This window comes from Gadus chalcogrammus, chromosome 7 (assembly GCF_026213295.1).
Source record: "Gadus chalcogrammus isolate NIFS_2021 chromosome 7, NIFS_Gcha_1.0, whole genome shotgun sequence".
Taxonomy (NCBI): domain Eukaryota; kingdom Metazoa; phylum Chordata; class Actinopteri; order Gadiformes; family Gadidae; genus Gadus; species Gadus chalcogrammus.
In genome coordinates, this window is record NC_079418.1 from 25,001,888 (window position 1) to 25,024,034 (window position 22,147).

At 49.2% G+C, this 22,147-nt stretch overlaps 1 protein-coding gene across 1 annotated transcript in view; it reads left to right on the plus strand.

Annotated features, from left to right (window-relative positions):
* tecta (tectorin alpha) overlaps positions 1-22,147 on the plus strand; it is a 35,581-nt gene that overhangs the window by 3,413 nt on the left and 10,021 nt on the right. The window contains exons 3-21 of the mRNA XM_056594848.1: positions 1,494-1,648; positions 2,042-2,181; positions 2,539-2,720; positions 3,063-3,319; positions 3,900-4,026; positions 4,297-4,413; positions 6,886-7,229; positions 13,650-13,808; positions 15,943-16,053; positions 16,169-16,305; positions 16,405-16,692; positions 16,841-16,978; positions 17,100-17,265; positions 17,519-17,931; positions 18,020-18,590; positions 18,804-19,414; positions 19,550-20,120; positions 20,235-20,875; positions 21,738-22,094. Coding sequence (XP_056450823.1) covers positions 1,504-1,648; positions 2,042-2,181; positions 2,539-2,720; positions 3,063-3,319; positions 3,900-4,026; positions 4,297-4,413; positions 6,886-7,229; positions 13,650-13,808; positions 15,943-16,053; positions 16,169-16,305; positions 16,405-16,692; positions 16,841-16,978; positions 17,100-17,265; positions 17,519-17,931; positions 18,020-18,590; positions 18,804-19,414; positions 19,550-20,120; positions 20,235-20,875; positions 21,738-22,094 — 5,475 coding nt within the window. The 5' untranslated portion in view covers positions 1,494-1,503. The remainder of the gene's footprint in view (positions 1-1,493; positions 1,649-2,041; positions 2,182-2,538; positions 2,721-3,062; positions 3,320-3,899; positions 4,027-4,296; positions 4,414-6,885; positions 7,230-13,649; positions 13,809-15,942; positions 16,054-16,168; positions 16,306-16,404; positions 16,693-16,840; positions 16,979-17,099; positions 17,266-17,518; positions 17,932-18,019; positions 18,591-18,803; positions 19,415-19,549; positions 20,121-20,234; positions 20,876-21,737; positions 22,095-22,147) is intronic.

A 22,147-nucleotide genomic window follows, 5' to 3' on the forward strand; every position in this document is an offset into this window, starting at 1 on the left:
AGTGCTGGGCCCACGCCATCGTTTCAAGTCACGTGTTACTAAGCAATAGGCTGGGTTTAGGAGTCCCATGCAGAGTTTATGTAACCGACAGGTCAAGACAAGTTATTCTAAGCCTTATTGATTAATTTGACTTGGTATAAATATATAATATATTATATTCCTGTGATGAACACAGGCAGACAGAAATGGTGATTCAAAACTGCACCTTTTTGTAACGGCATTATAGTAAAGTTAACACAGATGTTGCTCATAACAGTAATTGCGTCTAGTAATCTAGCCAGGGTACTTTGATAGACAAAGTAACCATATGTTATCCATCCTTATGCTCTGGCAGTACATCTATAGTGTGAATATATAATACAATTATATTAAACGTAACTTTATTTGACTCTAGGAGCTTTCAGCATTTTACATAGAAAATGTATAATACATTTAGGTAATGCCTAACTTTATCTAAACTTTTGGCGCTTTCAGCGTGATATGTAACTCCAGGGTGTAAACATATTTTCTGTTGGGTCAGTTGGTATAAAAAATGTATAGAATTACACCAACCTTGTACTTCAGAAAAACATAATTTGAATGACATTGAAATAGAAAGGCGGTGATCAAAAGTAATGACCATAAAGTCACCACAAATTAAAACCGTAGCTTTTTAGCAAAATATATTTTAGTTCTTCTTTTACTGATTTGGGTCCTTTGAAATAAATTGTGAATCAGAAAAAAAGTTGTGAATAATATTCACATTGTGAAATGGAGGATCAATAATGACTATTTATTATTCATCATTTTGGATGTGCCAAGAACTACAAATGACCTGAATTTCGTGGTTCACGGTGCAAGACATTTTTTATTAAATTGTATTAATTTCTTCCTAGAGAGTGACTAGGACTTAAAGCTGGCTTTGTGTGTGTTGTGTTCTATTGGACACGTGCCGCTGCGACATTTTTATCTTTGCTTTCTGGAGAGAGGCTCAGAATCTTGGGAGGAGCAACCGCACAGACTGACTTTTATCAGCACGCTTTAGAGAGAGAAAGAGCACATATCAACAGGCAGCTTGACTTGACTTATTGTAGGTAAGACGGTATCTCATGGTTCTTTTTAAGAAACTAAGTTTGTATTCACGTTCACATCTTAAGTGTGAATGTGTGATGCTCTTCATTAAAATACTATTTGTACTAATTGATAGGTCTACAGTAAATACTTTGTATGATGCAATACCATTTTCTTGGCCATTTCGAATACTATAAAATGCCTACTATTATGTTGGTATTTTACTAGTCTCACATGGATTCTTCCTCAAACTATAGAGTACTTTCTACCATTAGATAAGCATGCACTGAATCAGGTTTGAATCCGTTATTTGTTTAATGTTTGCATGAGACATTGTGTGTCCATAAGGGGCCCTTTCTGGGCTCGTTTACAGCCATGTTGATACCCAATCCAGGCTGACGGTGTCCGTGTTGCTACCTCTGTCCCCTGCCTCGATGCGCTAGGCCCGGGGCCATGGATTCATCCTCCGACGAGGAGGAGGGGCGCTCCTTCGTCCAGGTGGTCAGTGAGAAGTACAACCCGGAGAACTTCCCCTACTGCCGGGGCCCGGGCATGGGGGTGGTGGTGCTGCCTAGCCCCCCGGGCTCCCCGGTGAAAGGTGAGCCGTGGCGTCCTGGACCCTCCCCTCTCACCAGTTAACCCCAGGGTCTCTCCCCGTGGGCCCCCCAATCTGCGCTAACACCAGTGGTTATCTTTCACACTCTTTTGTTGGAGTGCGAGGACAGGGTGCAAGGATAAGGAGTTTTTAAGCAATGCATGTTGACAGCTACAGTGTTTATTTGATATAATCAGGCGTGTCTCGTGTATCTACAGAGCGAAGGGCGATCATTTAAAAAATTCTTTGCTGTCTGTTTTCATAGACCTTGTCTGATTGACAAGTTTTGTATATAACAGACTTTCTAGCAGTAGACACACTTGTTTACATGTGTGACCTTCCCTAGATTATTACAACAGGGACACATTTCGTAACTTTCCTGTGTGGTGGCCTCAGATCGGCTCAACCTGCCCAGTGTGCTGGTGCTGAATGACTGCGGGATCACCAAGGCCGGTGACAGGACGGAGGTGGCCACGTTCTGCGCCCACGTGGTCGAGCTGGACCTGTCCCACAACCAACTCAAGGACTGGGAAGAGGTGTGTGTGTACGGCAGGGTAACTGAACGCTGGAGGCACAACAGCACCACCTCTGGTGTTGCAGTGTTACTGCAGTTCTTGGTTATTGACAGAAATTGTATAAGAGATTAAAATAAAATATAGTGGGATGAGTACAAGTACTAGAGTACTAGTATTGTAGATGTAAAAAATGTATGCACAAACGGTTGAGATACTTGATATAATTGAGTATATATGCTATATTATTGAATCTATACATTATCGATCATTAAACAATACACAAAACCTCCTACATGTACTGATATCCTACCAATTTCACGTTTCTTGACAACGGATGTGTCAACGACGCAATCACCATCTATATTTTGGGGTTGCCAGATTGGGACCATCGTCTCCAACGTCCCCCATTTGGACTTCCTGAATCTGAGCAGGAACCCCCTGAGCGGCGTGGAGCTGGAGCCCAGCCTGGCCGAGGTGTTCTCCAGGGTGCGCCGGCTGGTCCTCATCAACACGCACATCACATGGGACACCGTGCACACGCTCACCAGCCACACCCCAGAGTAAGAGAGTCCTCATGGCAACCGTGTTCCAACGATTGTTCCTTGCTCTAATCTTCCCTCGAGTCTTGGTCACCTCTGAATTTTAGTCATAGGATTCCCTTTGATTATTGAGATTGCTTGGGTATTGTTGGTCATCAGTACTTCGAATACCCCCTTCCGCTTCTACTGATCTTCTCCAAACACCCTCTCTACCCCCCCCACACACACACACACACACACACACACACACACACACACACACACACACACACACACACACACACACACACACACACACACACACACACACACACACACACACACACACACACACACACACACACACACACACACACACACCAGACTGGAGGAGCTGTTCCTGTGCCTGAACCTCTACGATGAGGTGGTGGAGTCCGGGACGCCCTGCCTGTCCCTGCGGCTGCTGCAGATCACAGACAACCAGCTGCAGGAATGGGCGGAGGTCCGCAAGCTGGGGGCCATGTACCCCCGTCTGGAGATGCTGGTGCTGGCCAACAACAGCCTGGGCTCTGTGGAGGACCCCCCCGACACGCTGGAGCGCCTCTTCCCCAAGCTGCGCTACATCAACCTCAATAACTCAGGTCTGAACGTAGCCCAACTGACTAAGTGGATAGGCTAGGCTAGGCTAGGCTAAGCTAGGGAGGAAGAGTTTGATTAAGGGCCTTTGATGGTGGGTCAGGTTCCTCTGTAGCCCCCAGACCACTGAACCAGAGAGCCACTAACAACCGCTAACATTAGTTTTTTTTCATTGGTGGGGAAGGTTACATTATTTATTTATCGGCTCCCGCTCCGATTGTTATTGATAGTATCATGATCTCTGGATGGGTTCGAGGCTATGTGGCCTCGGCCCTTGAGGCGCTCTATAGCTGTACCACTCGTTTGTGGTCATTAGGACATTATGAATGATGTTGAATGTAAATATCCTACTTCAGCTTTCTTTACTTCAGAGGCTTGTATTATACTACTGTAATGGAGTGTATGCTGTATGATAGCATACACTCGAATGTTGGAGGTGGATAGGATGGCGGTTGCTTTTGCTGTCCGGTCTTCTCTGTGATATGGACTCATGTCTCACGCCAGTCATTTCATCGTGCAATGTCTCAACTAAAGCACCAACAAACTCTCCAAAAAGTCACGTTTTCCATGCGTATGCCATCACAGGGCTTAGCAGATGGGAGGACGTTGACAGTCTGAATTTCTTCCCCAAACTGGCGGAGGTGAAAGTGATGGGCATTCCCTTACTGCAGCCATACACTGACCAGCAGCGACGCAGCCTCATAGTGGCACAGTGAGTTCTCCACACACGCACGTGCGCACACACACACACACACACACACACACACACACACACACACACACACACACACACACACACACACACACACACACACACACACACACACACACACACACACACACACACACACACACACACACACACACACACACACACACACGAAACAAAGCCATTTGAGTGTATTCAAAACAAGCTCCACTTACCAATCATCAAGCAAAATGTCCTTCCTGTCTGTGTGTGTGTGTGTGTGTGTGTGTGCAGGCTTCCCTCCGTCTCCGTGCTGAACGGTAGCCTGGTGACGGACGGCGAGCGGGAGGACGCTGAGCGCTTCTTCATCCGCCACCATCAGGACCGTCCGGAGGAGGAGCTCCCCAGGAGGTCAGAGCCCTCTGCTGTTTACCGTGGGCCCGGGGTTATCCACCTCGATATCTACCCTATAGGGACATCAAGTGGGAGGGTCCACCCAGATGTGTCCAGTGCCACATCCACCTGCTATGTCACTACAGGATCAGGATCATCCAAATGCGACTAACAGTGAATGCTGATACACGTCGTTCAGGAGTAGGAAGGGGTTAGTCAGCAGTGGCTAGGGTGTGAGAGTCCCTGATCTAAAGGTTCCTAGTTCGATCCCCAATGACTGCAGCCTACATGTCGGCGTCATTGAGCCAGACGCTTCACCTGCTACCTAACGCCTGTCTAAAGACCCATGAAATTCGGCCTTGTACCTTCTCACTTCTCACTGATGGAGGTCAATTTGCAGGTCAACACAGGTGTAGAGGGCCAGTTATAATCAGTTTTACTCAAAGATACTCAATCTGTATGATCCGCAGAAAATAAATGAGGATTTAAAAAAATGTGTGACATTTCCGAAACAGCTTTGGACTTAATTGAAGAATTTCCGAAGGGCTCTCTCTCTCTCTTGCCCCCGTCTCTCCTTCTCCAGAAAGACCGGCCCAGGCTCTACCTATCTTTACCCACCGCATTCCACTTAACCTCCACAGAATGCAGGGGAGGTCCGGCCCGGGGTAGGCGCGGCCACGGACTGGTGGTGTGCGGTGGGAGGTTGGTGTTGGTGGGAGGTGGGGTGGGGTGGGGTGGGGGCTAACCTTTGGAAGACAATGCCACTAGTCTCTCTCCGCACAATGACTCCTTTGTGCCGGGAATTCTCTGATTGGGAAAAGCGATACACGAGGTAGCAAGTGAGATGTTTTTTAGTTTTTTTTTTACTTAAACTTATTATTTTTCTCGTTGACATCTCTCTCTGTCCAGACCTTGATCCTGGAATGAGAGATTTTTGTGTTTATGGGTGATGTCACTGTGACTCCTGAGACGTTGTTTCTCACTAGCTAGTTTCTGAGCAAAGCGCCCCAGCCCTGGGACAAGACTAGCAATTGCACCAGTTAATGTGGAAGACGCATGGACATTTTATTATTATTGCGTTATTTTAGTCTTTTTCTCACTTGCTAAAAAGCAGCATCACACCTCTTACAGCGGGAAATCGTATTTAAGGCTCGTGCTCTGATCCAAAGCCATCGTCAGCCCATGTCTCCCTCAGTCTTTTCACTTGACAGATTCCTCCCCTGTCTTTATCTTGATATATTTTGTTATGGGCGAGTAAGACACGATCATGGCGATCTCGGGGGTTGCATGATGATTGGTCGGGAAGTTTGCTGGACAGGCTCAGAAATCAATAGACTACATATATGTTAGCGACAGGGAGGCCTTTGGTTAATTTCTGTGTGTGACTTTGTGTGTTTGATTTTTAATCCCATTCCACCTTGGAAAGGAGAGAAGGTGCGATTTCCGACTACAATCAGAAACAAACGAACAGTGAATTTGGGTTTGGGGGTGGATGGACGTTGTAAAGGAGGGAAAAGGATAAGATGGCGGTGATAAAAGACAGCTACCGAGCCCCAGTAAATTAAGGGGATTATGAAATATAATTGAAGATGTCAAGTGTCTGTAGATAAAGGGGAGAACGGATGTATCCCGTAACAATATGGTTGTAAAATACATACTTCAAGAGTGAAATCCATCCGTAGTTCAGATTATAAAAACGGAGCCTAATCAGGTAAATAAACCACTTGCACTCTGACTATGTTGGCTAGACCTTTGCCGGGCCTTTCCACAGAAGTAAGGTAAGAGGTTTAGTGAACAGAGCGGTTAGCATTAGGCTTAAGATGCTTTGGCACAGCTAAAAGGACGACAGTCATTTCACCATTACCAACGGCTAATGGCAGCCATTTTTTTCTCGGTATAAAATCCAGCTATTATTTCACCAATTATTTGTGCCTTGTTAAAGCATTCCCCGCTCCAATAAAAGGAAAGCTTTAACTTAATGGCTTCTTAATAGAATAGCACTTTGTGCACCGGGAGCTCGGAGCACAATTCCCAGGGTGGACTCTTGAGTTTTGGCTTGAAAGTGCGGGCCAGGGTCCTGGCTTTGTTGAGGAACTATTTAGGGAGGGAAGGGAAATTGCTTTGATTGGCCCAGCTGTTACAGTAGCTTTGAAAGCACAGCCTTTCACTCGTTGGATTTATTTAATCGCCCCCGCGGTCCTTATCTCCCGCCCTCGGTCCCCCAGGTGGCTGAGAGCTTTCTCACGGCAGGGGAGAGGCAGGTAAGCCCAGGTCTGTTCTCGCCGGTCCCTGGAACGCGCATGCGCCTCCGAAACAGCAGCGCGCTCCCTCAGTGGGGCCATTGGGGCCACGTACTACACCTCCCTAGAAGCCCTGAATCACCTCTTCCCGCCAGCTTCCCTCAGACGTATGCAGCGATGACTCACTAGATGCCCCGTTGCCTCTCTTGTCTCTTCTTTTTATTCTCTTCTCACCGCCTCCCCCTCTTAGATACCACATCCTGGTGTCAAAGTACGGCCGGCTGGCGCCGCTGGCCGAGGTGGACCTGACGCCCCGCGGCCCCACGGTGGAGGTGCGCTGCGGGGACCGGGTGGAGGTGGTGACCCTCACCATGGAGCAGACGGTGGGCGCGCTGAAGAAGCAGCTCCGGGCCCTGCTGCAGCTGCCGCCCAGCGGCGTGCGGCTCTTCCACGTCATCCACACCGAGCCCTGCTCCGCGTCGCTGTCGCAGGAGATGCAGTACCCGGGCCGGGCGCTGCACTCCTACAGCATCCGCGACGGCGACGAGATCCTGCTGGTGCCCAAGGACAAGGCCCGCTGCCACTCCACGGGGAGCTGAGGCCTCGGGGTGGCCCCGCGGCCCGGGGGGGAACCCTGGCTCGTCTGCTGCGCCCGTGCATTAACCAAGTGCAATCTATTGTCATTGTTGTGTTTCCGTTTGTATTTTACTTCAACGTCGATGTGAAAAGTGCTTCTATATCTCATCATGCATCGCGCCTTTGCACACCTTTTATACAAGACGTCCGACACAAAGGGTTTTGATTCCCACCCATTTCGCATGTTTTAATCATGTGTAATTCAATGGGATAGGCTTGCGTTCGACAGCCTCTCCACCCCCCCCCCCCCCCCCCCCCTCTGTGTGGCGGTCTACCCGCGGCGGCGCGGTGCTTCAGCCCAGCGTCGCCCGGCGCATGGCACCATGTCCCCAGATAACCCCCCCCATAGAGCTGCAATCAGGAGCGCGGCGTGTCGAGCATAATGGCAGCGGTGCGCACAGACCACACGGACACGGCTCGGTCAGGACACCCTACTCCCCTTCCCCCCACCCCCCCACAAGCAGGAAAGACAAGACCGCCCCTGTGGTGAGCTTGTCGGGGGTCCGGGAGGGAAGGAAAGGTAAAACGAAGCGCCTTTCGGATCACTCGAGTTACCACCGCTGTCCATCTCAATGAATAGAGGGTCTCTCTCTCTCTCTCTCTCTCTCTCTCTCTCGATTGTGCAGCAGCCACCGTGCAACATCCTCCCCAGGTCCAAATTCATTTAAGCTATTCCATATGGCTAAAACACCCTGAATCTCTCTCTCTCTCTCTCTCTCTCTCTCTCTCTCTCTCTCTCTCTCTCTCTCTCTCTCTCTCTCTCTCTCTCTCTCTCTCTCTCTCTCTCTCTCTCTCTCTCTCTCTCTCTCTCTCTCTCTCTCTCTCTCTCTCTCTCTCTCTCTCTCTCTCTTCCCCCCCCATCCCTGTGATGGTGGGGCAGCCCATTATTGGGTTCACGTCCTTCACTATCCTATATATATATCTCCCTCTCTCATGCTACTTACTCTTTTCTGTCTAATTCTTTCGGGCTTTGTCCCCTCTTAGGGATCGACCGATACAGATTTTTGAGGGCCGATACCGATTTTCTTGAGCCGATAATACCCTGGAAATCCAGAGTTCTCGCGAGAGCACAATTTGAATTTGCTCAGCGAGTCACTCTGGGAACGAGCAATATACTCGTGTATATTCTGGGCCTCCCCTGCATGCTTGGTGCCGCCCCTCGAGTTGAACAAATGCTACAACGTCTCAATTTAAAAAAAAATACATTTATTGTCTTTATTGTCTGTAAATCACGGCAAAAAAATAAATAATAATAATCGGCCGATACGATACACGTAAAAAAACGGTGATCGGCCGGCCGATATATCGGTCGATCACTATTCTCACTCTTATACATCCATTCCATCACCGAACACCGTCAGACGTTGGCTTTGTCATGGGGAGACGGGGAGGGAAATTGGAAGGGGGGGAGGGATGCTGCAGGTTGGCGGGGTTGTTACATGCTCATTTATTTGCACAGGGACACCAAATGTCTGCTGGCGGGATTTGGGAAAGTGACCGTTTTAGTTTCAGATGATGATGACAATGCCGATTAAGATTCAATCTGATTCCCAAATACACGCAATTTAGTTGTCCCACTGATCGGGTACTTCCGTGTATCCAATGGCATTGTAATGGAGGACTAATAATCCCATTTTTTTTTTTTGATTGCCACTGTTTGGTGGCAGGGTGCTCTTCAGGGAGTCCAAATGCTGAGGCGTTTTCCTATTTGAAATGAGTTCGAGGAGTTCACCCTGTCAGCTGTCTACCGAAGCACCATGCAAACACCATGAAAATATAAGCACTCTGTCAAACACATACAGCCTTCCGGGATTGTCCCTTCGCCGTTTTTAAATCAGCAGGCACTGAAATAATAGTGGTAAACTTGACTAGCGACATCCGACTGAAATCTACTCTGTGCTGAACATAGTTGGATACAAATAATTCTTCATCCTAAAGAGATATGCGTTGCGTTTGATTGTGATGCTGTTGAAGGGAATCGGGCATTTGAGGAAAAATAATAAGTGTTTTGGTTTGTTAATTTTAGGTTGAGGGGTGTCATATATTGCGATTTTGAAATGGGTCTATTACTTTATTGTTTTTAGGACTATACACTAGTCCCCCACCTTGCTAAGCGGTGTTCTGTCTGAAGATGAACGCCTGTTAGATTATGAATAGTTTATGACTTAATCTTAATGACTGTATGCCTTCCACTGTGTTAAAACACAGTACGTTTGATATTGTATTGCTGTCCTACGATTAGTGAACTGCAACTATTTTTGTGAGCTGGATTTTATTGTTATACTTGACTTCTATGGGATGTGAAAATTTTTCGTTGTTAATAAAAAATATCTATATCTAAAGATATATTATACTTTTCAAACTTTTTAATGAACTGAGCAATAGAGGAAAGAGATTAGGCAGACATTTTTGTATCAGTGAACTACTTCTATATACTTTCTATGTTGAGCTGATTCTAGTTGTGTTGAAAGCATGTTAAGATGGTCTAAAGAACATCCTAACATACTTGAAGCAACCAATCAAATCACTTCTATGATTGTCATCCTAAAAATGTTCCAATCAGAATTTCCATATTTTCTCACTGGCTCCCCAACTAAAATGTCGCCCTGTGGAAAAACAATAATGCAGTTTCTTACAGTAGCATGCCCTCAATTAAAAAAAATGCCCCAATGGTCATCTACACAGGAAAGAAGATATACATTAATACTATGCATACCAGACAGAGTTTGGTGTTCATTCACTAATCCACAATCAGATCTCCTTGAGAAACGACCTTGTAGCCCGCAGAGTGCCGAGCGGGACGCCTCTGACGAGTGACTCGCAGCTGCCTGCCAGTCGCCCGGTGCGCGTGGTGGCTCGCATGGTTTGGTCCACGTGGCTCTATTTCACAGCGCCCCTGTAGCAACCTGGCTGTGGAGGCAGACAAGCATTCTCCCCCCATCCATTCATTCATTTCATTCCCACTACCTGGCGTGCGTTCGTCACGCCAAGCTGCTACGGTCTCCATTCCATACGTGTCAAGCGGTGTTGTGTTTCTGGGGCATTTCCCTCTGCTTCCTCCTTCTCCTCCTCCACCTCCACCTCCACTTCTTCCCCCTAGACCGACAGTGTGGTTTCTCAACCTCGCTGGGACGGTTGTGTTGGCCCGCGGCGCTGCTGAATGCACGCTCAGCCACCGGAAGCAGAACTCTCTTGGGTTTGGTGTGGTGTAAAGGGGTGCAGCAATACTGGAATATCTTAGCATCTCTTGGACCATCTCAGGGCTTTCAAGATTTAAGATCTAAGTGACGTTTAAATATCATAGTTAGCAGCATAACTGTTGGACCCCAAAGTTCCATCCACGGGTACAAACGTATGACGGGTTCCTTGGAATTAATGAATGTCCTCTGTGTTGCAATCAGATTCCTCTATGGAGCAATCTTCTGTTCAGCAGCTAGATTTTTATTTCAACATATGAGGGTTCAGAGTTCAATGGTATCAATGAAATAAAGCCTAACACTCGGGTTCACAGGAATAATCTTTGATGTAAGTTCAAACAGTATGCCGAACACAGTAGAACAGAGGAGCATGTACTTTAACGGTATTGATTTAGCATAAAAGAGCCTTTCTATATCCAATACAAACAGCCTCACATGGACTTGGTTCTCAGTTCCGCTGCCATCGCTCACAACCCGACTCTACGCAGCGTCACGCAATACCCAGACATCCACTAACGCCAGGTCAGCCCCCGGGTTGGGAGAGAGAGAAAAAGAGAGAGAGAGAGAGATATTGGGAGGCACCTTTGTCCATCCCAAAAGCCATACTCGGGACCCAGTTGGGCCAGGGTATCCCAGGCCTGGTATGCTCCAGTCCACTCCATTATGAAGCACAGATCGGGGGGCTAAGGTTAACTGAACAGGCCTATTGTGTGATGGGGTGAATTGGTAGCGTGGTTAAGGTTACCAGTAGGAGATTGGACAATGTGAACGGAAAGGGAGAGGGGAAGCAGGCAGGTCAAGGCCAAAGGCTGGATGGCCATAGGGGGGGGGGGGGTATTAGTGTACGATTGCGGCCCCTTCGTAAGGTTGGTTGGGTGGGGATAAGGTGACCACCACAAGTGAGCCCAATCTTGGATCTCCAGACCAGGACCTTCTTTGTGGGGTGTCAGGCTTGAAGGGTTCTACAGAAACAATCCGCTGATGCTGGAGAACTCATCCATGCAGTTCCCACGCACCCACATCAGCGATACACTTCCTGCCCTGAACCTCACAGCGCTTGATCACTCGCCGTCACAACCTCATGGAAACATGCGCACTCAAACGAGTCCACTTAGTCCGGCTGCCAGTTTGAGCGATTTGTGTGACCAAGGGTTATCACATTTATCCCCAGGTCGTGTATGGGGAGAGTTTTGTTAATCGCAAGGGTAAAGAGATAGGCCTACTAATTACATCCAGAGAGTGATCCCATAGGGCAGTTAGGGGTTGCCTGATATCCATATGAGGTCGAAGGACATTGCTTACTCATATAGACATATAGTTTGTTTGATGGTGCATTTTTAAGGACATTTTTGTTTTAATGTCGCCGTATGGAAAACGAATGATTCGTAGCCAGGATGGCATAACGTGCAGACATTTACTGGGATCATAATGTTATGAACAGGGGCTGATGTTGATAAGGAAAGAAAGAAATGGCTGGGATTTTCAGAGTTCACATTGAGGTCCCCTGGCCATTAAAGGGGACCCAGACACACACCAGCTCCTACCATAAAGCCTCAGTTAAGCAAGGAAAGAAAAGGAGTGCCATGCAACAGTGGTTTCGAGCAGACTGGGATCGTCACACAGTCTCATCACCTTCCGCACCCTTACAGGCGAAGTGTGAAGACCTGTGCAAGGGTCTGGGTCAGGCTGTTACCTCACCACCCTTCAACACGGCCAATAGCCGTCCAGACATTCCCAGGAACACTAGACGCAGTGACCAGCGTTTAACAAAAATAAAAACGTTTCCTTAGGGTTGTTTCGTTTAGGTTTCTTTCTCGCTGTTGTATGTTGTTTTGTTCACGGCGTCTTTGTGCTCCTCTCCCTTCGCTAGCTCTTTTACAGGTTGGCTACGGGTATGCGCGCATTTACACAACAAGACATGGCCGCCGCACAATGGCGGCCTCCGCAGAGGGCCTGGGCTCGCTGGTTAATGGGGGCCCGGGGTGTGCCCTCGGTCCCTCAGCCTTTCACACGTCCGGCTCCCCGGCCTCTCCTGTTACTGCCACTGTCCCCTCACCTGCACAATGGATCACCTGACGCAGGTCTTCTCCTTCCCAGCCCACATCTCCTTGGATCCACCTGAGATTGGAAACACAACATACCCCCGCACACAAACACACACACGCACACACACAGACACACACACACGCACACACACACAAAGCTGAAGTTATCTCTCCAGGATCGGTGGAAATAAAGCGTCTTGTCAATGAGGCTGTTCGTAATTAACAAAAAGAGCGCATAGTGAGTCCTAAGTGAGTCATGTTAATGCCGTAACCCAACTCCTCCTCTGGGGACCAGGAAAGCTTCGGGTCTTGTTCAGTCTGTGAGCATCCCCAGGGTGTGACTCCCCTACTTTGGTTCATCGTGAGTGCTCAGGTGCACGGAGACTGTACCCTTGGCTGTGCCGAGTGAAACCCAGTCATAGGGTCTACGGGAAGAGGAAGGACCGCAAAGGGTACATCCAGGGGGGCCTCAATCGACTAGACATTTTTGGGTGCATTCGCTTCAATCCGCATTCATTTTTGGGTGCATTCACCCCAGTACCCCAAGCCCCCCATGCCCGGCCCTCCGTCAGCCCCCCCTCAGACCAATATGCTGTCGTTCTCGGATCTCGGCTTACTTTTCTTCTGTTTTTTTTCTCCGCTTTCATCACATGCTTTTCAGTTGACCCCCCACACCCACTGCATGCCGCCCCAACTCCTCCTCCTCCATCCCTACCTCCCTCTCACTCCAGACTCGGAGCTCAGATTAAGTTGAACACTATCCGCTATCCGAGTTTTCAGCTTACGTCTCTGTTCAGCTGCGCCTTACTGAGCTCCCAACAAGGGCTTTATTTTACCCCTGCTTTTTTCCCCCAAACTCTCGAATCCTTCTTCTGCTCAACCTCACCGAGCACGGGTCCGGCACCAAGGATTCCCCTGCCGGTTTGATATCTTTTTATCCTCTTTAAAACGTTACAACTTGTATTCCTCCCCGGCCGGGACGCTCAGGTCTGTTCTTCCCGAAGCAGAGGGGAGGGAATCTGCCGAGCAGCGTGACTACAGAGGGGCATCCGTGTCTCACGCCTCCCTCCCTCCCACCCTCCCTCCCTCCCTCCCTCCCTCCCCCCTTTCCCCACTCCCCCACCACCATCACCTAGGCGGCGTTCCCGTCCTCCAGTCACCCCCTCTCCCCGTCTCTAACCCTAACGCTGCCGCCTCGCTGCCTAGCCGCCGGCGCCCTGTGGATGGTCCTCTGCTCTGTGAAGGCAGCCGGGCTGAGAGAGCTGAGGTGCTAGATGTCAGTCTTCTGAAGCCAGGTGAGTGTCATCCTCTCTGGACGCGACAAACCGCCTCTGACCCTTAATTGGTCCTGTGGTTGTTACTACTCATGGTTAGAATTGTCTGTCGTAAATAGGATACCTGCTCAGGTACCTGTGATACTACTGCGATGCTGTTGTTTCTCAGGCGGGAAGGATGTGGAAGTGTCAAGTCATTTCATCTATTGGGATTCATACAGTGTACTGTAGCAGGATGTATGCCATAATGCTCTCTAGTAGCAGATATAATAAAACATTGCTATGGACATCAATTTTAAAAACTAAGTGTGGATTTTTTTTTATACAAGATTAAGATGTAGTTTAGATAAACTTGAATACAAAATACAACACCTAACTAAAAGTCATATCATTGTTCTTTTTTTTCACGTGATTTAAACTGAATAAGAAGTTATGCCCATAAGCGTCCTGGAAGAAAAAATTTAAAGATAACACTAATGTTAGAAATATCCCAACGATTTGCAGTTTCTGAATGACCTAGGAACTGTGACTTGTCATATGTGGGTGATACATCACAGGCGTCAATTGTCTGCGCCATCCTTCAACCGACAAAAGTGGACATAGGTTTTCCACAAGCCTGACCTAAACAGGCCTGGTTCAAGGAGCACATCGTCTAAATGCCCATCAGATGAGATGGTGAGCTGTGAGACTCAGAGCTCACCAATGACAATCGTCATAATTGTCCCATCGGCTGATGATGAGGTGTGACGAAAGGCTGGTGAAACTACAATGAATCCTCTCTCACCAGGGGCCACTAACACCGGCCCACCTGCAGTTCAACCGATAGGAAGGGACCCGCATATCCAGAGGAATGTCTATACGTTTCAATAGCATCAGAGAGCTGTATGAATGCTAAGCCGACGTGAATGCAAAAAAATTAATCCATTTGGGGATCATGAATTATGATCATATTAAATGAGTTAATAAAAGCTGATACTCACATCCTGGTTATATTTTTATCACATTGGAGCCAAAAAAATAAATGTTGGTTTTAATTATTCGATATATATCATATCATATCTAGATATTTTTTTCTCTAAATTTCATAATACTGATTTAAGTCTGAGTTTAGCTGTCTTTATGTAGCCTTGATGATGTCACGTCTCTGAAACACTTGATATTGAATTAAGTGAATGATTGAAGTATGAAGTCTGTGCTTTCATTCAAGACAATAATAAAAAGTATCCGATAACCAGCAAATCTGGCAAAAACCTTTATTTAAAAAAAAAATATATGGACGTTTTTCATTAGTTGTGTTTTGATTAGTTGAATGAGTACCAGTCGACCCTCCATTTTCAGTGAAGTGCTGAATCCTGCAGGCCGCAAGTAAAGCGATTCTATCGACAAATAAGACCCTCAGAAAACCCTACGACCCTTTACTAAAAGTCAAATTGTACCAGGTCAAGTGAGAGCGGTGCTTAGTGCTATAGGGTGAACTCTGATATCTGCCGCCCTGGCAGTGCAAGCTAGTTTCGCAATTGAAAGCCTGCCAAGCCAGGTACGGAACAGCCCCATGGGCCCAGCGCAGCGACCTGGGCACCCCAGAACTGGTCACTTAAAGCCATTAGCAGCCCCGTGTTTACGCCCCTCTTCCTTTAGCTAACAAGGCATGGATTGCTCCCAAGCAGAAGTGGTAATGAGGTCCTGAGTAACTCCCAGCCTCAGACTGCGAGACGCTGTGAGTGGAGTGGGCCAGGGTCGGGGCGAGCCACAGGGAGCCCACACACACACACACACACACACGGGAGGCCCCCGAGAACACCGTTTGTCCGTTAGCATGGGATCCTGAGGCGAACGTGATCCTGACATATTGTTCTGGCAGGCATAATGGGGCCTTTTCAGAGCTCCCCCGGGGAGACCTGGGAGCGAGTCTTAAAGAAGTTAGAACATGCCGAAAAAAAGGAAAAAAAAGAGTTTGGTAGGTTCTTTCTACCATCTGGTTCTGCCCAGCAGTGGACAAGCCCAGATTGGTGATGGTGAAACTTGTTTGGTGCTGTATAGGAAATAGATTAACTTTGCCCATACATTACCAAAGTTAATCTGTTAATTGTCACTCTTCTTTATGAGTATGAGTATGGTTGTAACAGTCCTGTTCAATTGTGGGATACGCTATCAGAGCTGACCATCTCCTCCTCTTCCCCAATCTCCTCTACAATCCTCAGGATGGTCAGCCCAGTAAATCCGGTGATTGTGCTGCACCTCCTCAGCATCTTTGCACAGATTAGAGGTACGTATGTTTTTTCGCCATTTGTGCCCTGTCCAGGAAAATCCGCCATCGAGAAGAAGTCAATGCATTTCTCCATGTATCTTCATGTTCCCGACCACTCTTTCCTCCTACTCAGCTGGTAATCAGGACATCATGTACCCCTACGGACCGGGCCGAGATCAAGAGACCCCCAAGATGGATGATGGGAGTTCTGCAGAAGTGGTTCTGCTCCTCCCGTTCGTTTTCTTCAATGGCCCCTACCGCTCCATTTACGTAAGCCCAGCTCTGATCCATCCCGGGAACTGCATCAAGGAACTCCACATATTGCAGGGTGTCTAATTTCTATCGGTGGTCCTATTCTGTTGCGTGCAGGTCAACAACAATGGCGTGATCTCCTTCAATGTGCAAGTCAGCCAGTTCACCCCCGAAGCCTTTCCCCTGAGTGACAGTAGATCATTCATTGCTCCACTGTGGGCGGACGTGCACAATGGCATTAGAGGGGACGTGTATTACCGTGAGACCGTCGAGCCCGAAATACTAGAGCGGGCCACGCAAGACATACGCAAGTACTTTAAAAACATATCAGGCTTTACTGCTGCCTGGGCTTTCATCGCAACTTGGCACCAGGTCACCTTCTATGGAGGCAGCCAGACAACTCCGGTAAATCGACTTGCATTGCGTAAATGTACATCATGAAGCTTTTTTCCAATTGATTGATCCAAGTTGTTTCAGATAATACCGTTTATTTTTATATTTGAATCCTCCTAAACGTTCTCTCCCCTTCAATTGATTTCTTCTCTTGATCAAGGTAAATACATTCCAGTGTGTGCTCGTCTCAGATGGCGCAACATCCTTCTCTATATTCAACTATGGAGAGGTCTTGTGGAGCACAGGAACCGCCAGCGGAGGAGATCCCCTGACCGGATTGGGTGGGACGACAGCACAGGTATTCTGGTCATGATTCCCCCAACGGGACCACAACCACATGGAGAAATATCACAATATTTAAGAAGGTATAGATGATATGACTTTCCCTCTCCAATCCCTCACACCTCTGCCCTATTCAGTCAGGTTTCAATGGAGGAGACATTGGCCATTTCTTCAACCTGCCAGGTTCACGGTCCAACGACGTTGTGAACATTGAGCAGACAACCAACGTAAATGTGCCGGGGCGTTGGGTGTTCCGGGTGGACACTGAATTGATAGATCCTGCAAATGGCTGCAGCTACAATGGCAAGTTTATATAAAGAAGGCAGACTTTGATTTGTTTTTCATTGTGAAGAAGTGTTTCGATATGTCAGCATGGCTTCATATTAGGCATTGATGTTCATCCTGATGCAGCTTCTTTTTCTGGATTCTGGAAGAGTTTACTGTGTAACTCTTAGTTGTAGAATTTGAGTAAAAACACAAAAACACAAAATAGGTAACTCGACTGATACTGTAGCGTACTGTAACCATCGTCTTCTTCCTCTTCAATCCTCCTCAGGGCGCTTCTACAGACGGGGGGAGATCTTCTGGCTGTCCGACCAGTGCTCTCTGCGCTGTCGCTGCCTAGACATGAACAATGAAGTTCAGTGTCAGGAGGCACCCTGCGGCCAGCTGGAGACCTGTGAGCAGCAGGAGGGCGCCTTCTACTGCCAGCCCGTCCGCACCAGCACCTGCGTGGTCTTCGGTGACCCACACTACCACACCTTCGATGGCTTCCTCTATCACTTCCAGGGAACCTGTTCCTACCTGCTGGCGCGGCCATGCTGGGAGGTGGTAGGGCTGCCTTACTTCAGTGTGGAGGCCAAGAATGAAAACCGTGGCATGGCCTCTGTCTCTTGGCTCAGAGATGTGACAGTGGAGGTGTACGGGCATCGAGTCACTCTGCCCAAGGGAAGCTTGGGAACCGCTCAGGTGAGGGTAGCCGGTGTATGTTGAGGTAATGATTGAGAGTAAGTACTGTCATTATAATATCATAGGCTAACGTTCATCCGTTTTGCAGGTGGATGGTCTTATGAAGACTTTACCTGTTCAGCTTCAACTCGGTGCCATAAGGGTTTACCAATCTGGAGTTGCAATAGCCTTGGAAACAGACTTTGGCCTTTTAGTTACCTACGATGGCCAACACTATGCCTCCATCTCATTGCCTAGCTCCTACTTCAACAATACTTGTGGCCTGTGTGGAAACTATAACGATGACCCTGCCGATGACCCAGTGTTGCCCGATGGGTCTCTGGCTGAAAGTGTGGTGGAGCTAGGGGGTAGCTGGCGGGCAGACGATACAGACTGGAGGTGTCACGACGGATGTACTCAGAACTGCAGCATGTGTGACCCGGCCATCGAGGCCTTCTACTTTCGTTCCGACTACTGTGGGCTGATCAACAAAACAGACGGCCCCTTTAGGGACTGCAGAGCCGTGGTGGACCCCACTGCGTTTGTCTACAGCTGTGTGTATGATCTGTGTAGCAACAGGGATAACATCACCACTCTGTGCCATGCCATCCAGGCCTACTCTATGGCCTGTCAGGCCCTGGGAGTCACTATACGGCCCTGGAGATCCCGCAACTTCTGTGGTAAGTACTGAATCTGACGCATTAAAATTAATACCTTGACTAGAGCAACCCTTAACCAAAGGTAATTTTGTAGGTAAAGGTAACTGCAGAATATGTTTGCTTATTTGTGCTGTGCATTTGTTGGTAATTTCCAAAGAGTGAATGAGCAAAAAATTGCCAAAAATGTTAACCTTTTTGGATCCAACATTTATCTTCCGTTGCATTCACTGTTAGCCTTGTCGTGTCCGGAGGATAGCCACTACCAGGTGTGCACCAGCGCCTGTCCGTCCTCCTGCTCGGACCTCACCTCTGCCCTCTACTGCGCCCACCCATGCACTGAGGGCTGCCAGTGCGACCCAGGCTACATCCTGAGCGGCAGCCGCTGTGTGAATCTCGATGACTGCGGCTGTGAGCACGAGGGTCTCTACTACCCCCGTAACGACACCTTCTGGGCGGGCACGAGCAGCAAAGCCAGCGAGTGTAAGCTGCGCTGTGTCTGCGGCCCCGCGGGGGAGGTGTCCTGCTTCAACGACTCGTGCCGCGAAGGGGAGGTGTGCACGGCGGAGGTGGGCCGGCTGGGCTGCTACCCTCTGAGGGAGGGGACCTGCTCGGTCGCCCAGAACACGGTGACGTCGTCGTTCGACGGCGTCTCCATGTCCTTCCCTGACGACAGCTCCTACTACCTGCTGAAGCTGTGTGGCTCGGCACCCCGCAACGTTTCCAGCGTGGAGGTGAAGATCGGCAGGAAGTTGGTGAACAAAGGCCCGACTTGGATGAGGCCTGTGGTGGTCAGGGTGGCGAATATCGAAGCCCAGATAGGAGGCACCGATTTTGACATAGTGAAGGTTTGTTGTTCGTTCTTTCGCCAGGATAAACGGCCGTAACTTTTCGGATGAAGGCCCAGCCCATGCCATTTGAAAGAAAGAATAATGATATTTAATCCTATTTAATACTGTTTTCTTCACCTTCTTGTATCCCAGGTAAATGCTGAAGTGGTGCCCCTCCCGTACGTGCATCCACTGGAGACGATGTTGATCTACAAAGCCCCGGGCAACGTCACGGTGGTGGAGTGCCCCGGCGTGATCCGGGTGCATTACAACCGCCAGGGCTTCCTCAACATCTCCCTCTCCACCGTCTTCTACAACGCCACCTGCGGCCTCTGCGGCTTCTTCAACCGCAACGGGTCAGACGACCTCCGCCTGCCCAACGGCCGCCTGGCAGAGTCCAGCGAGCAGTTCACAGAGGGCTGGCGCGCCATCGCCGACGACCTCACCTGCAACGGCGACTGCGACGACCTCTACCGCATGTGCACGGACCTCCGCGTCTACCAGAGCCCCTACATGTGCGGCAGCATCAACGACCCAGGGAACAGCTCCTTCCTGGCGTGCCACGACGCCATCAACCCCTCGCCGTTCTTCCGGAACTGTCTGTACAACATGTGCGTGAAGGAAGGCAACCGCTCTGCCCTGTGTTCCTCACTGCAGGCCTACGCCTCGGCCTGTCAGGACGCCCAGGTGGGCCTGGCGTCCTGGAGAAGCACCACCAACTGCCGTGAGTAGACAGCGTTAAAATGGCTCGTAGGGCTTTAGCGACTACCGTCGTTTACAGGATTAACAGTTGTTTCTTTTTTGTTACTTTTCTTATTTTTTTTATGACTGGGAGCAGCGCTGCCTTGTCCAGACCACGGCCACTTTGACGAGTGCACCAACGCCTGCCCTCTGACCTGTGATAACCTGGACGAGCCCCGGAGGCCGTGCCCGCTGCCGTGCCAGGAGGGCTGCCAGTGCGAGGAAGGCTACGCCCTCCGCGATGGGCTCTGCGTGGCCCGCAGCGACTGCGGCTGCAAGAGCCACGGGCGCAAGCTGGCCACCAACCAGACCTTCTGGAGGGACAGGGAGTGCCTGGAGCGCTGCTACTGCAACGGCTCAGACAACAGCGTGTACTGCCAGACGGGGCCCTGTCACGCGGAGGAGTACTGCGAGGAGAACGGCGGCCTCTACTTCTGCCAGCCGCGCACCGAGGCCCTGTGCGCCGCCGCCGGCTACGGACACTTCCTGCCGTTCAGCGGTGTGCCGTTCGAGCTGCAGAGCTCTTGCACCCTGCAGCTGGCCACGACCAACTGCAGGGGGGACGAGGAGCCGGGCCAGCTGATCGCCGGGGGATCCTCAAACACCTTCCCGCCCTTCAAAATGGCCGCCCGCAACGAGGAGCGCGACACGGGCCAAGCCATCTGGGTCCGTGGGTTCGTGCTGGAGGTCTACGGCTACGAGATCGAAGTGTCGCGGAGCTACAAAAACACAGTCACGGTGTGTGAGACTTCATGGTTGTGTCTTTTTTTTCCCCTCTCTTCTCAGAAAGTCCTGAGTGTATGGTCAACTTCATTCCTGTGGTGATTATTATTCCACTTTCCATCGGGATCATTGACCCATATTTAATGTGAATTGAAAGATAATTAATGCAGAACCTGTGAAGGTCATACTTTTTGTATTGGTGAGTGCGAGTTATTTCTAATCAAGCCGATAGAATAACCAGGCAGAGGGTGAATTCTTCTTTGATTGGCTCAAGGCGGATCTTATTTCAATCTTTTAACGTACTGGATTTGGCTCAGAGAAAAACGCCCGACCCCTGAGCGACATTTGGAATGGGTTCACAAACTGACTGAAAAGATCTGAAGAGAGCCAGAACTCGCACATAATCCAACATACACACCACACCGGCACACACACAAACACTCACACACACCTCACACTACACACCAACAGGTGCTTCACACCCAAACCGACCCCACCTACACACACATACACACACATACAAACCCACAAGGCAGGCTGAGACCAACCTGTGTGCGTATGAATGGCAAAAAAATAACTAGATTTCTTTCTCTTCAAATTGAATTCAACAAGTTTTATTGGAATGTCTAACCTTGCTCAAGGAAATCTCAAACAGTAATTATTATAACTTTTTAATCAAAAGTAATTTTAAATAATTATTGCAAATCAGGTAAAAACAAAGAAAATTCCTAATAATCTCTCTATACCAATCCGTCTCTTGTGTCCATCGGAACGACACACAAGCAAAATAAGATATCCACAATCAACAATGACCTGATGATGGAAAAGAATAGAACCACACAGAGCCATAAATGATCCATACTCTCCCTGCTGCCAGGTGAACAAGGAGCGCCTCTATCTCCCCCTGAAGTTGGGCTCGGGGAAAATCACCGTGGTCACCTTGGGCATGCTGCTGATCCTGGAGTCCGACTTCGGCCTGAAGGTGGTCTTCGACTGGAACACCCTCCTCCTGCTCAGCCTGCCCCACGCCATCTACAACAACACCTGCGGCATCTGCCAGGGCCTGCCCCCGTCGCCGCCCGTCCTCTCCAGCACTGCCGACTGGGGCATGGCGTGGGCCGAGAGGGACACCTTCTGCCAGGTGGGGTGCGGGGACTCCTGCCCCCGCTGCGGCCTGGGCGAGAAGAGCCACGGCAACGAAGACTCCGCCGCCGTGTCGGAGGGCTATGACGGCGCCACGGCCGACCCGGAGGCGGCGGAGGGCGTTGAGCGCAACATGGGCATGCG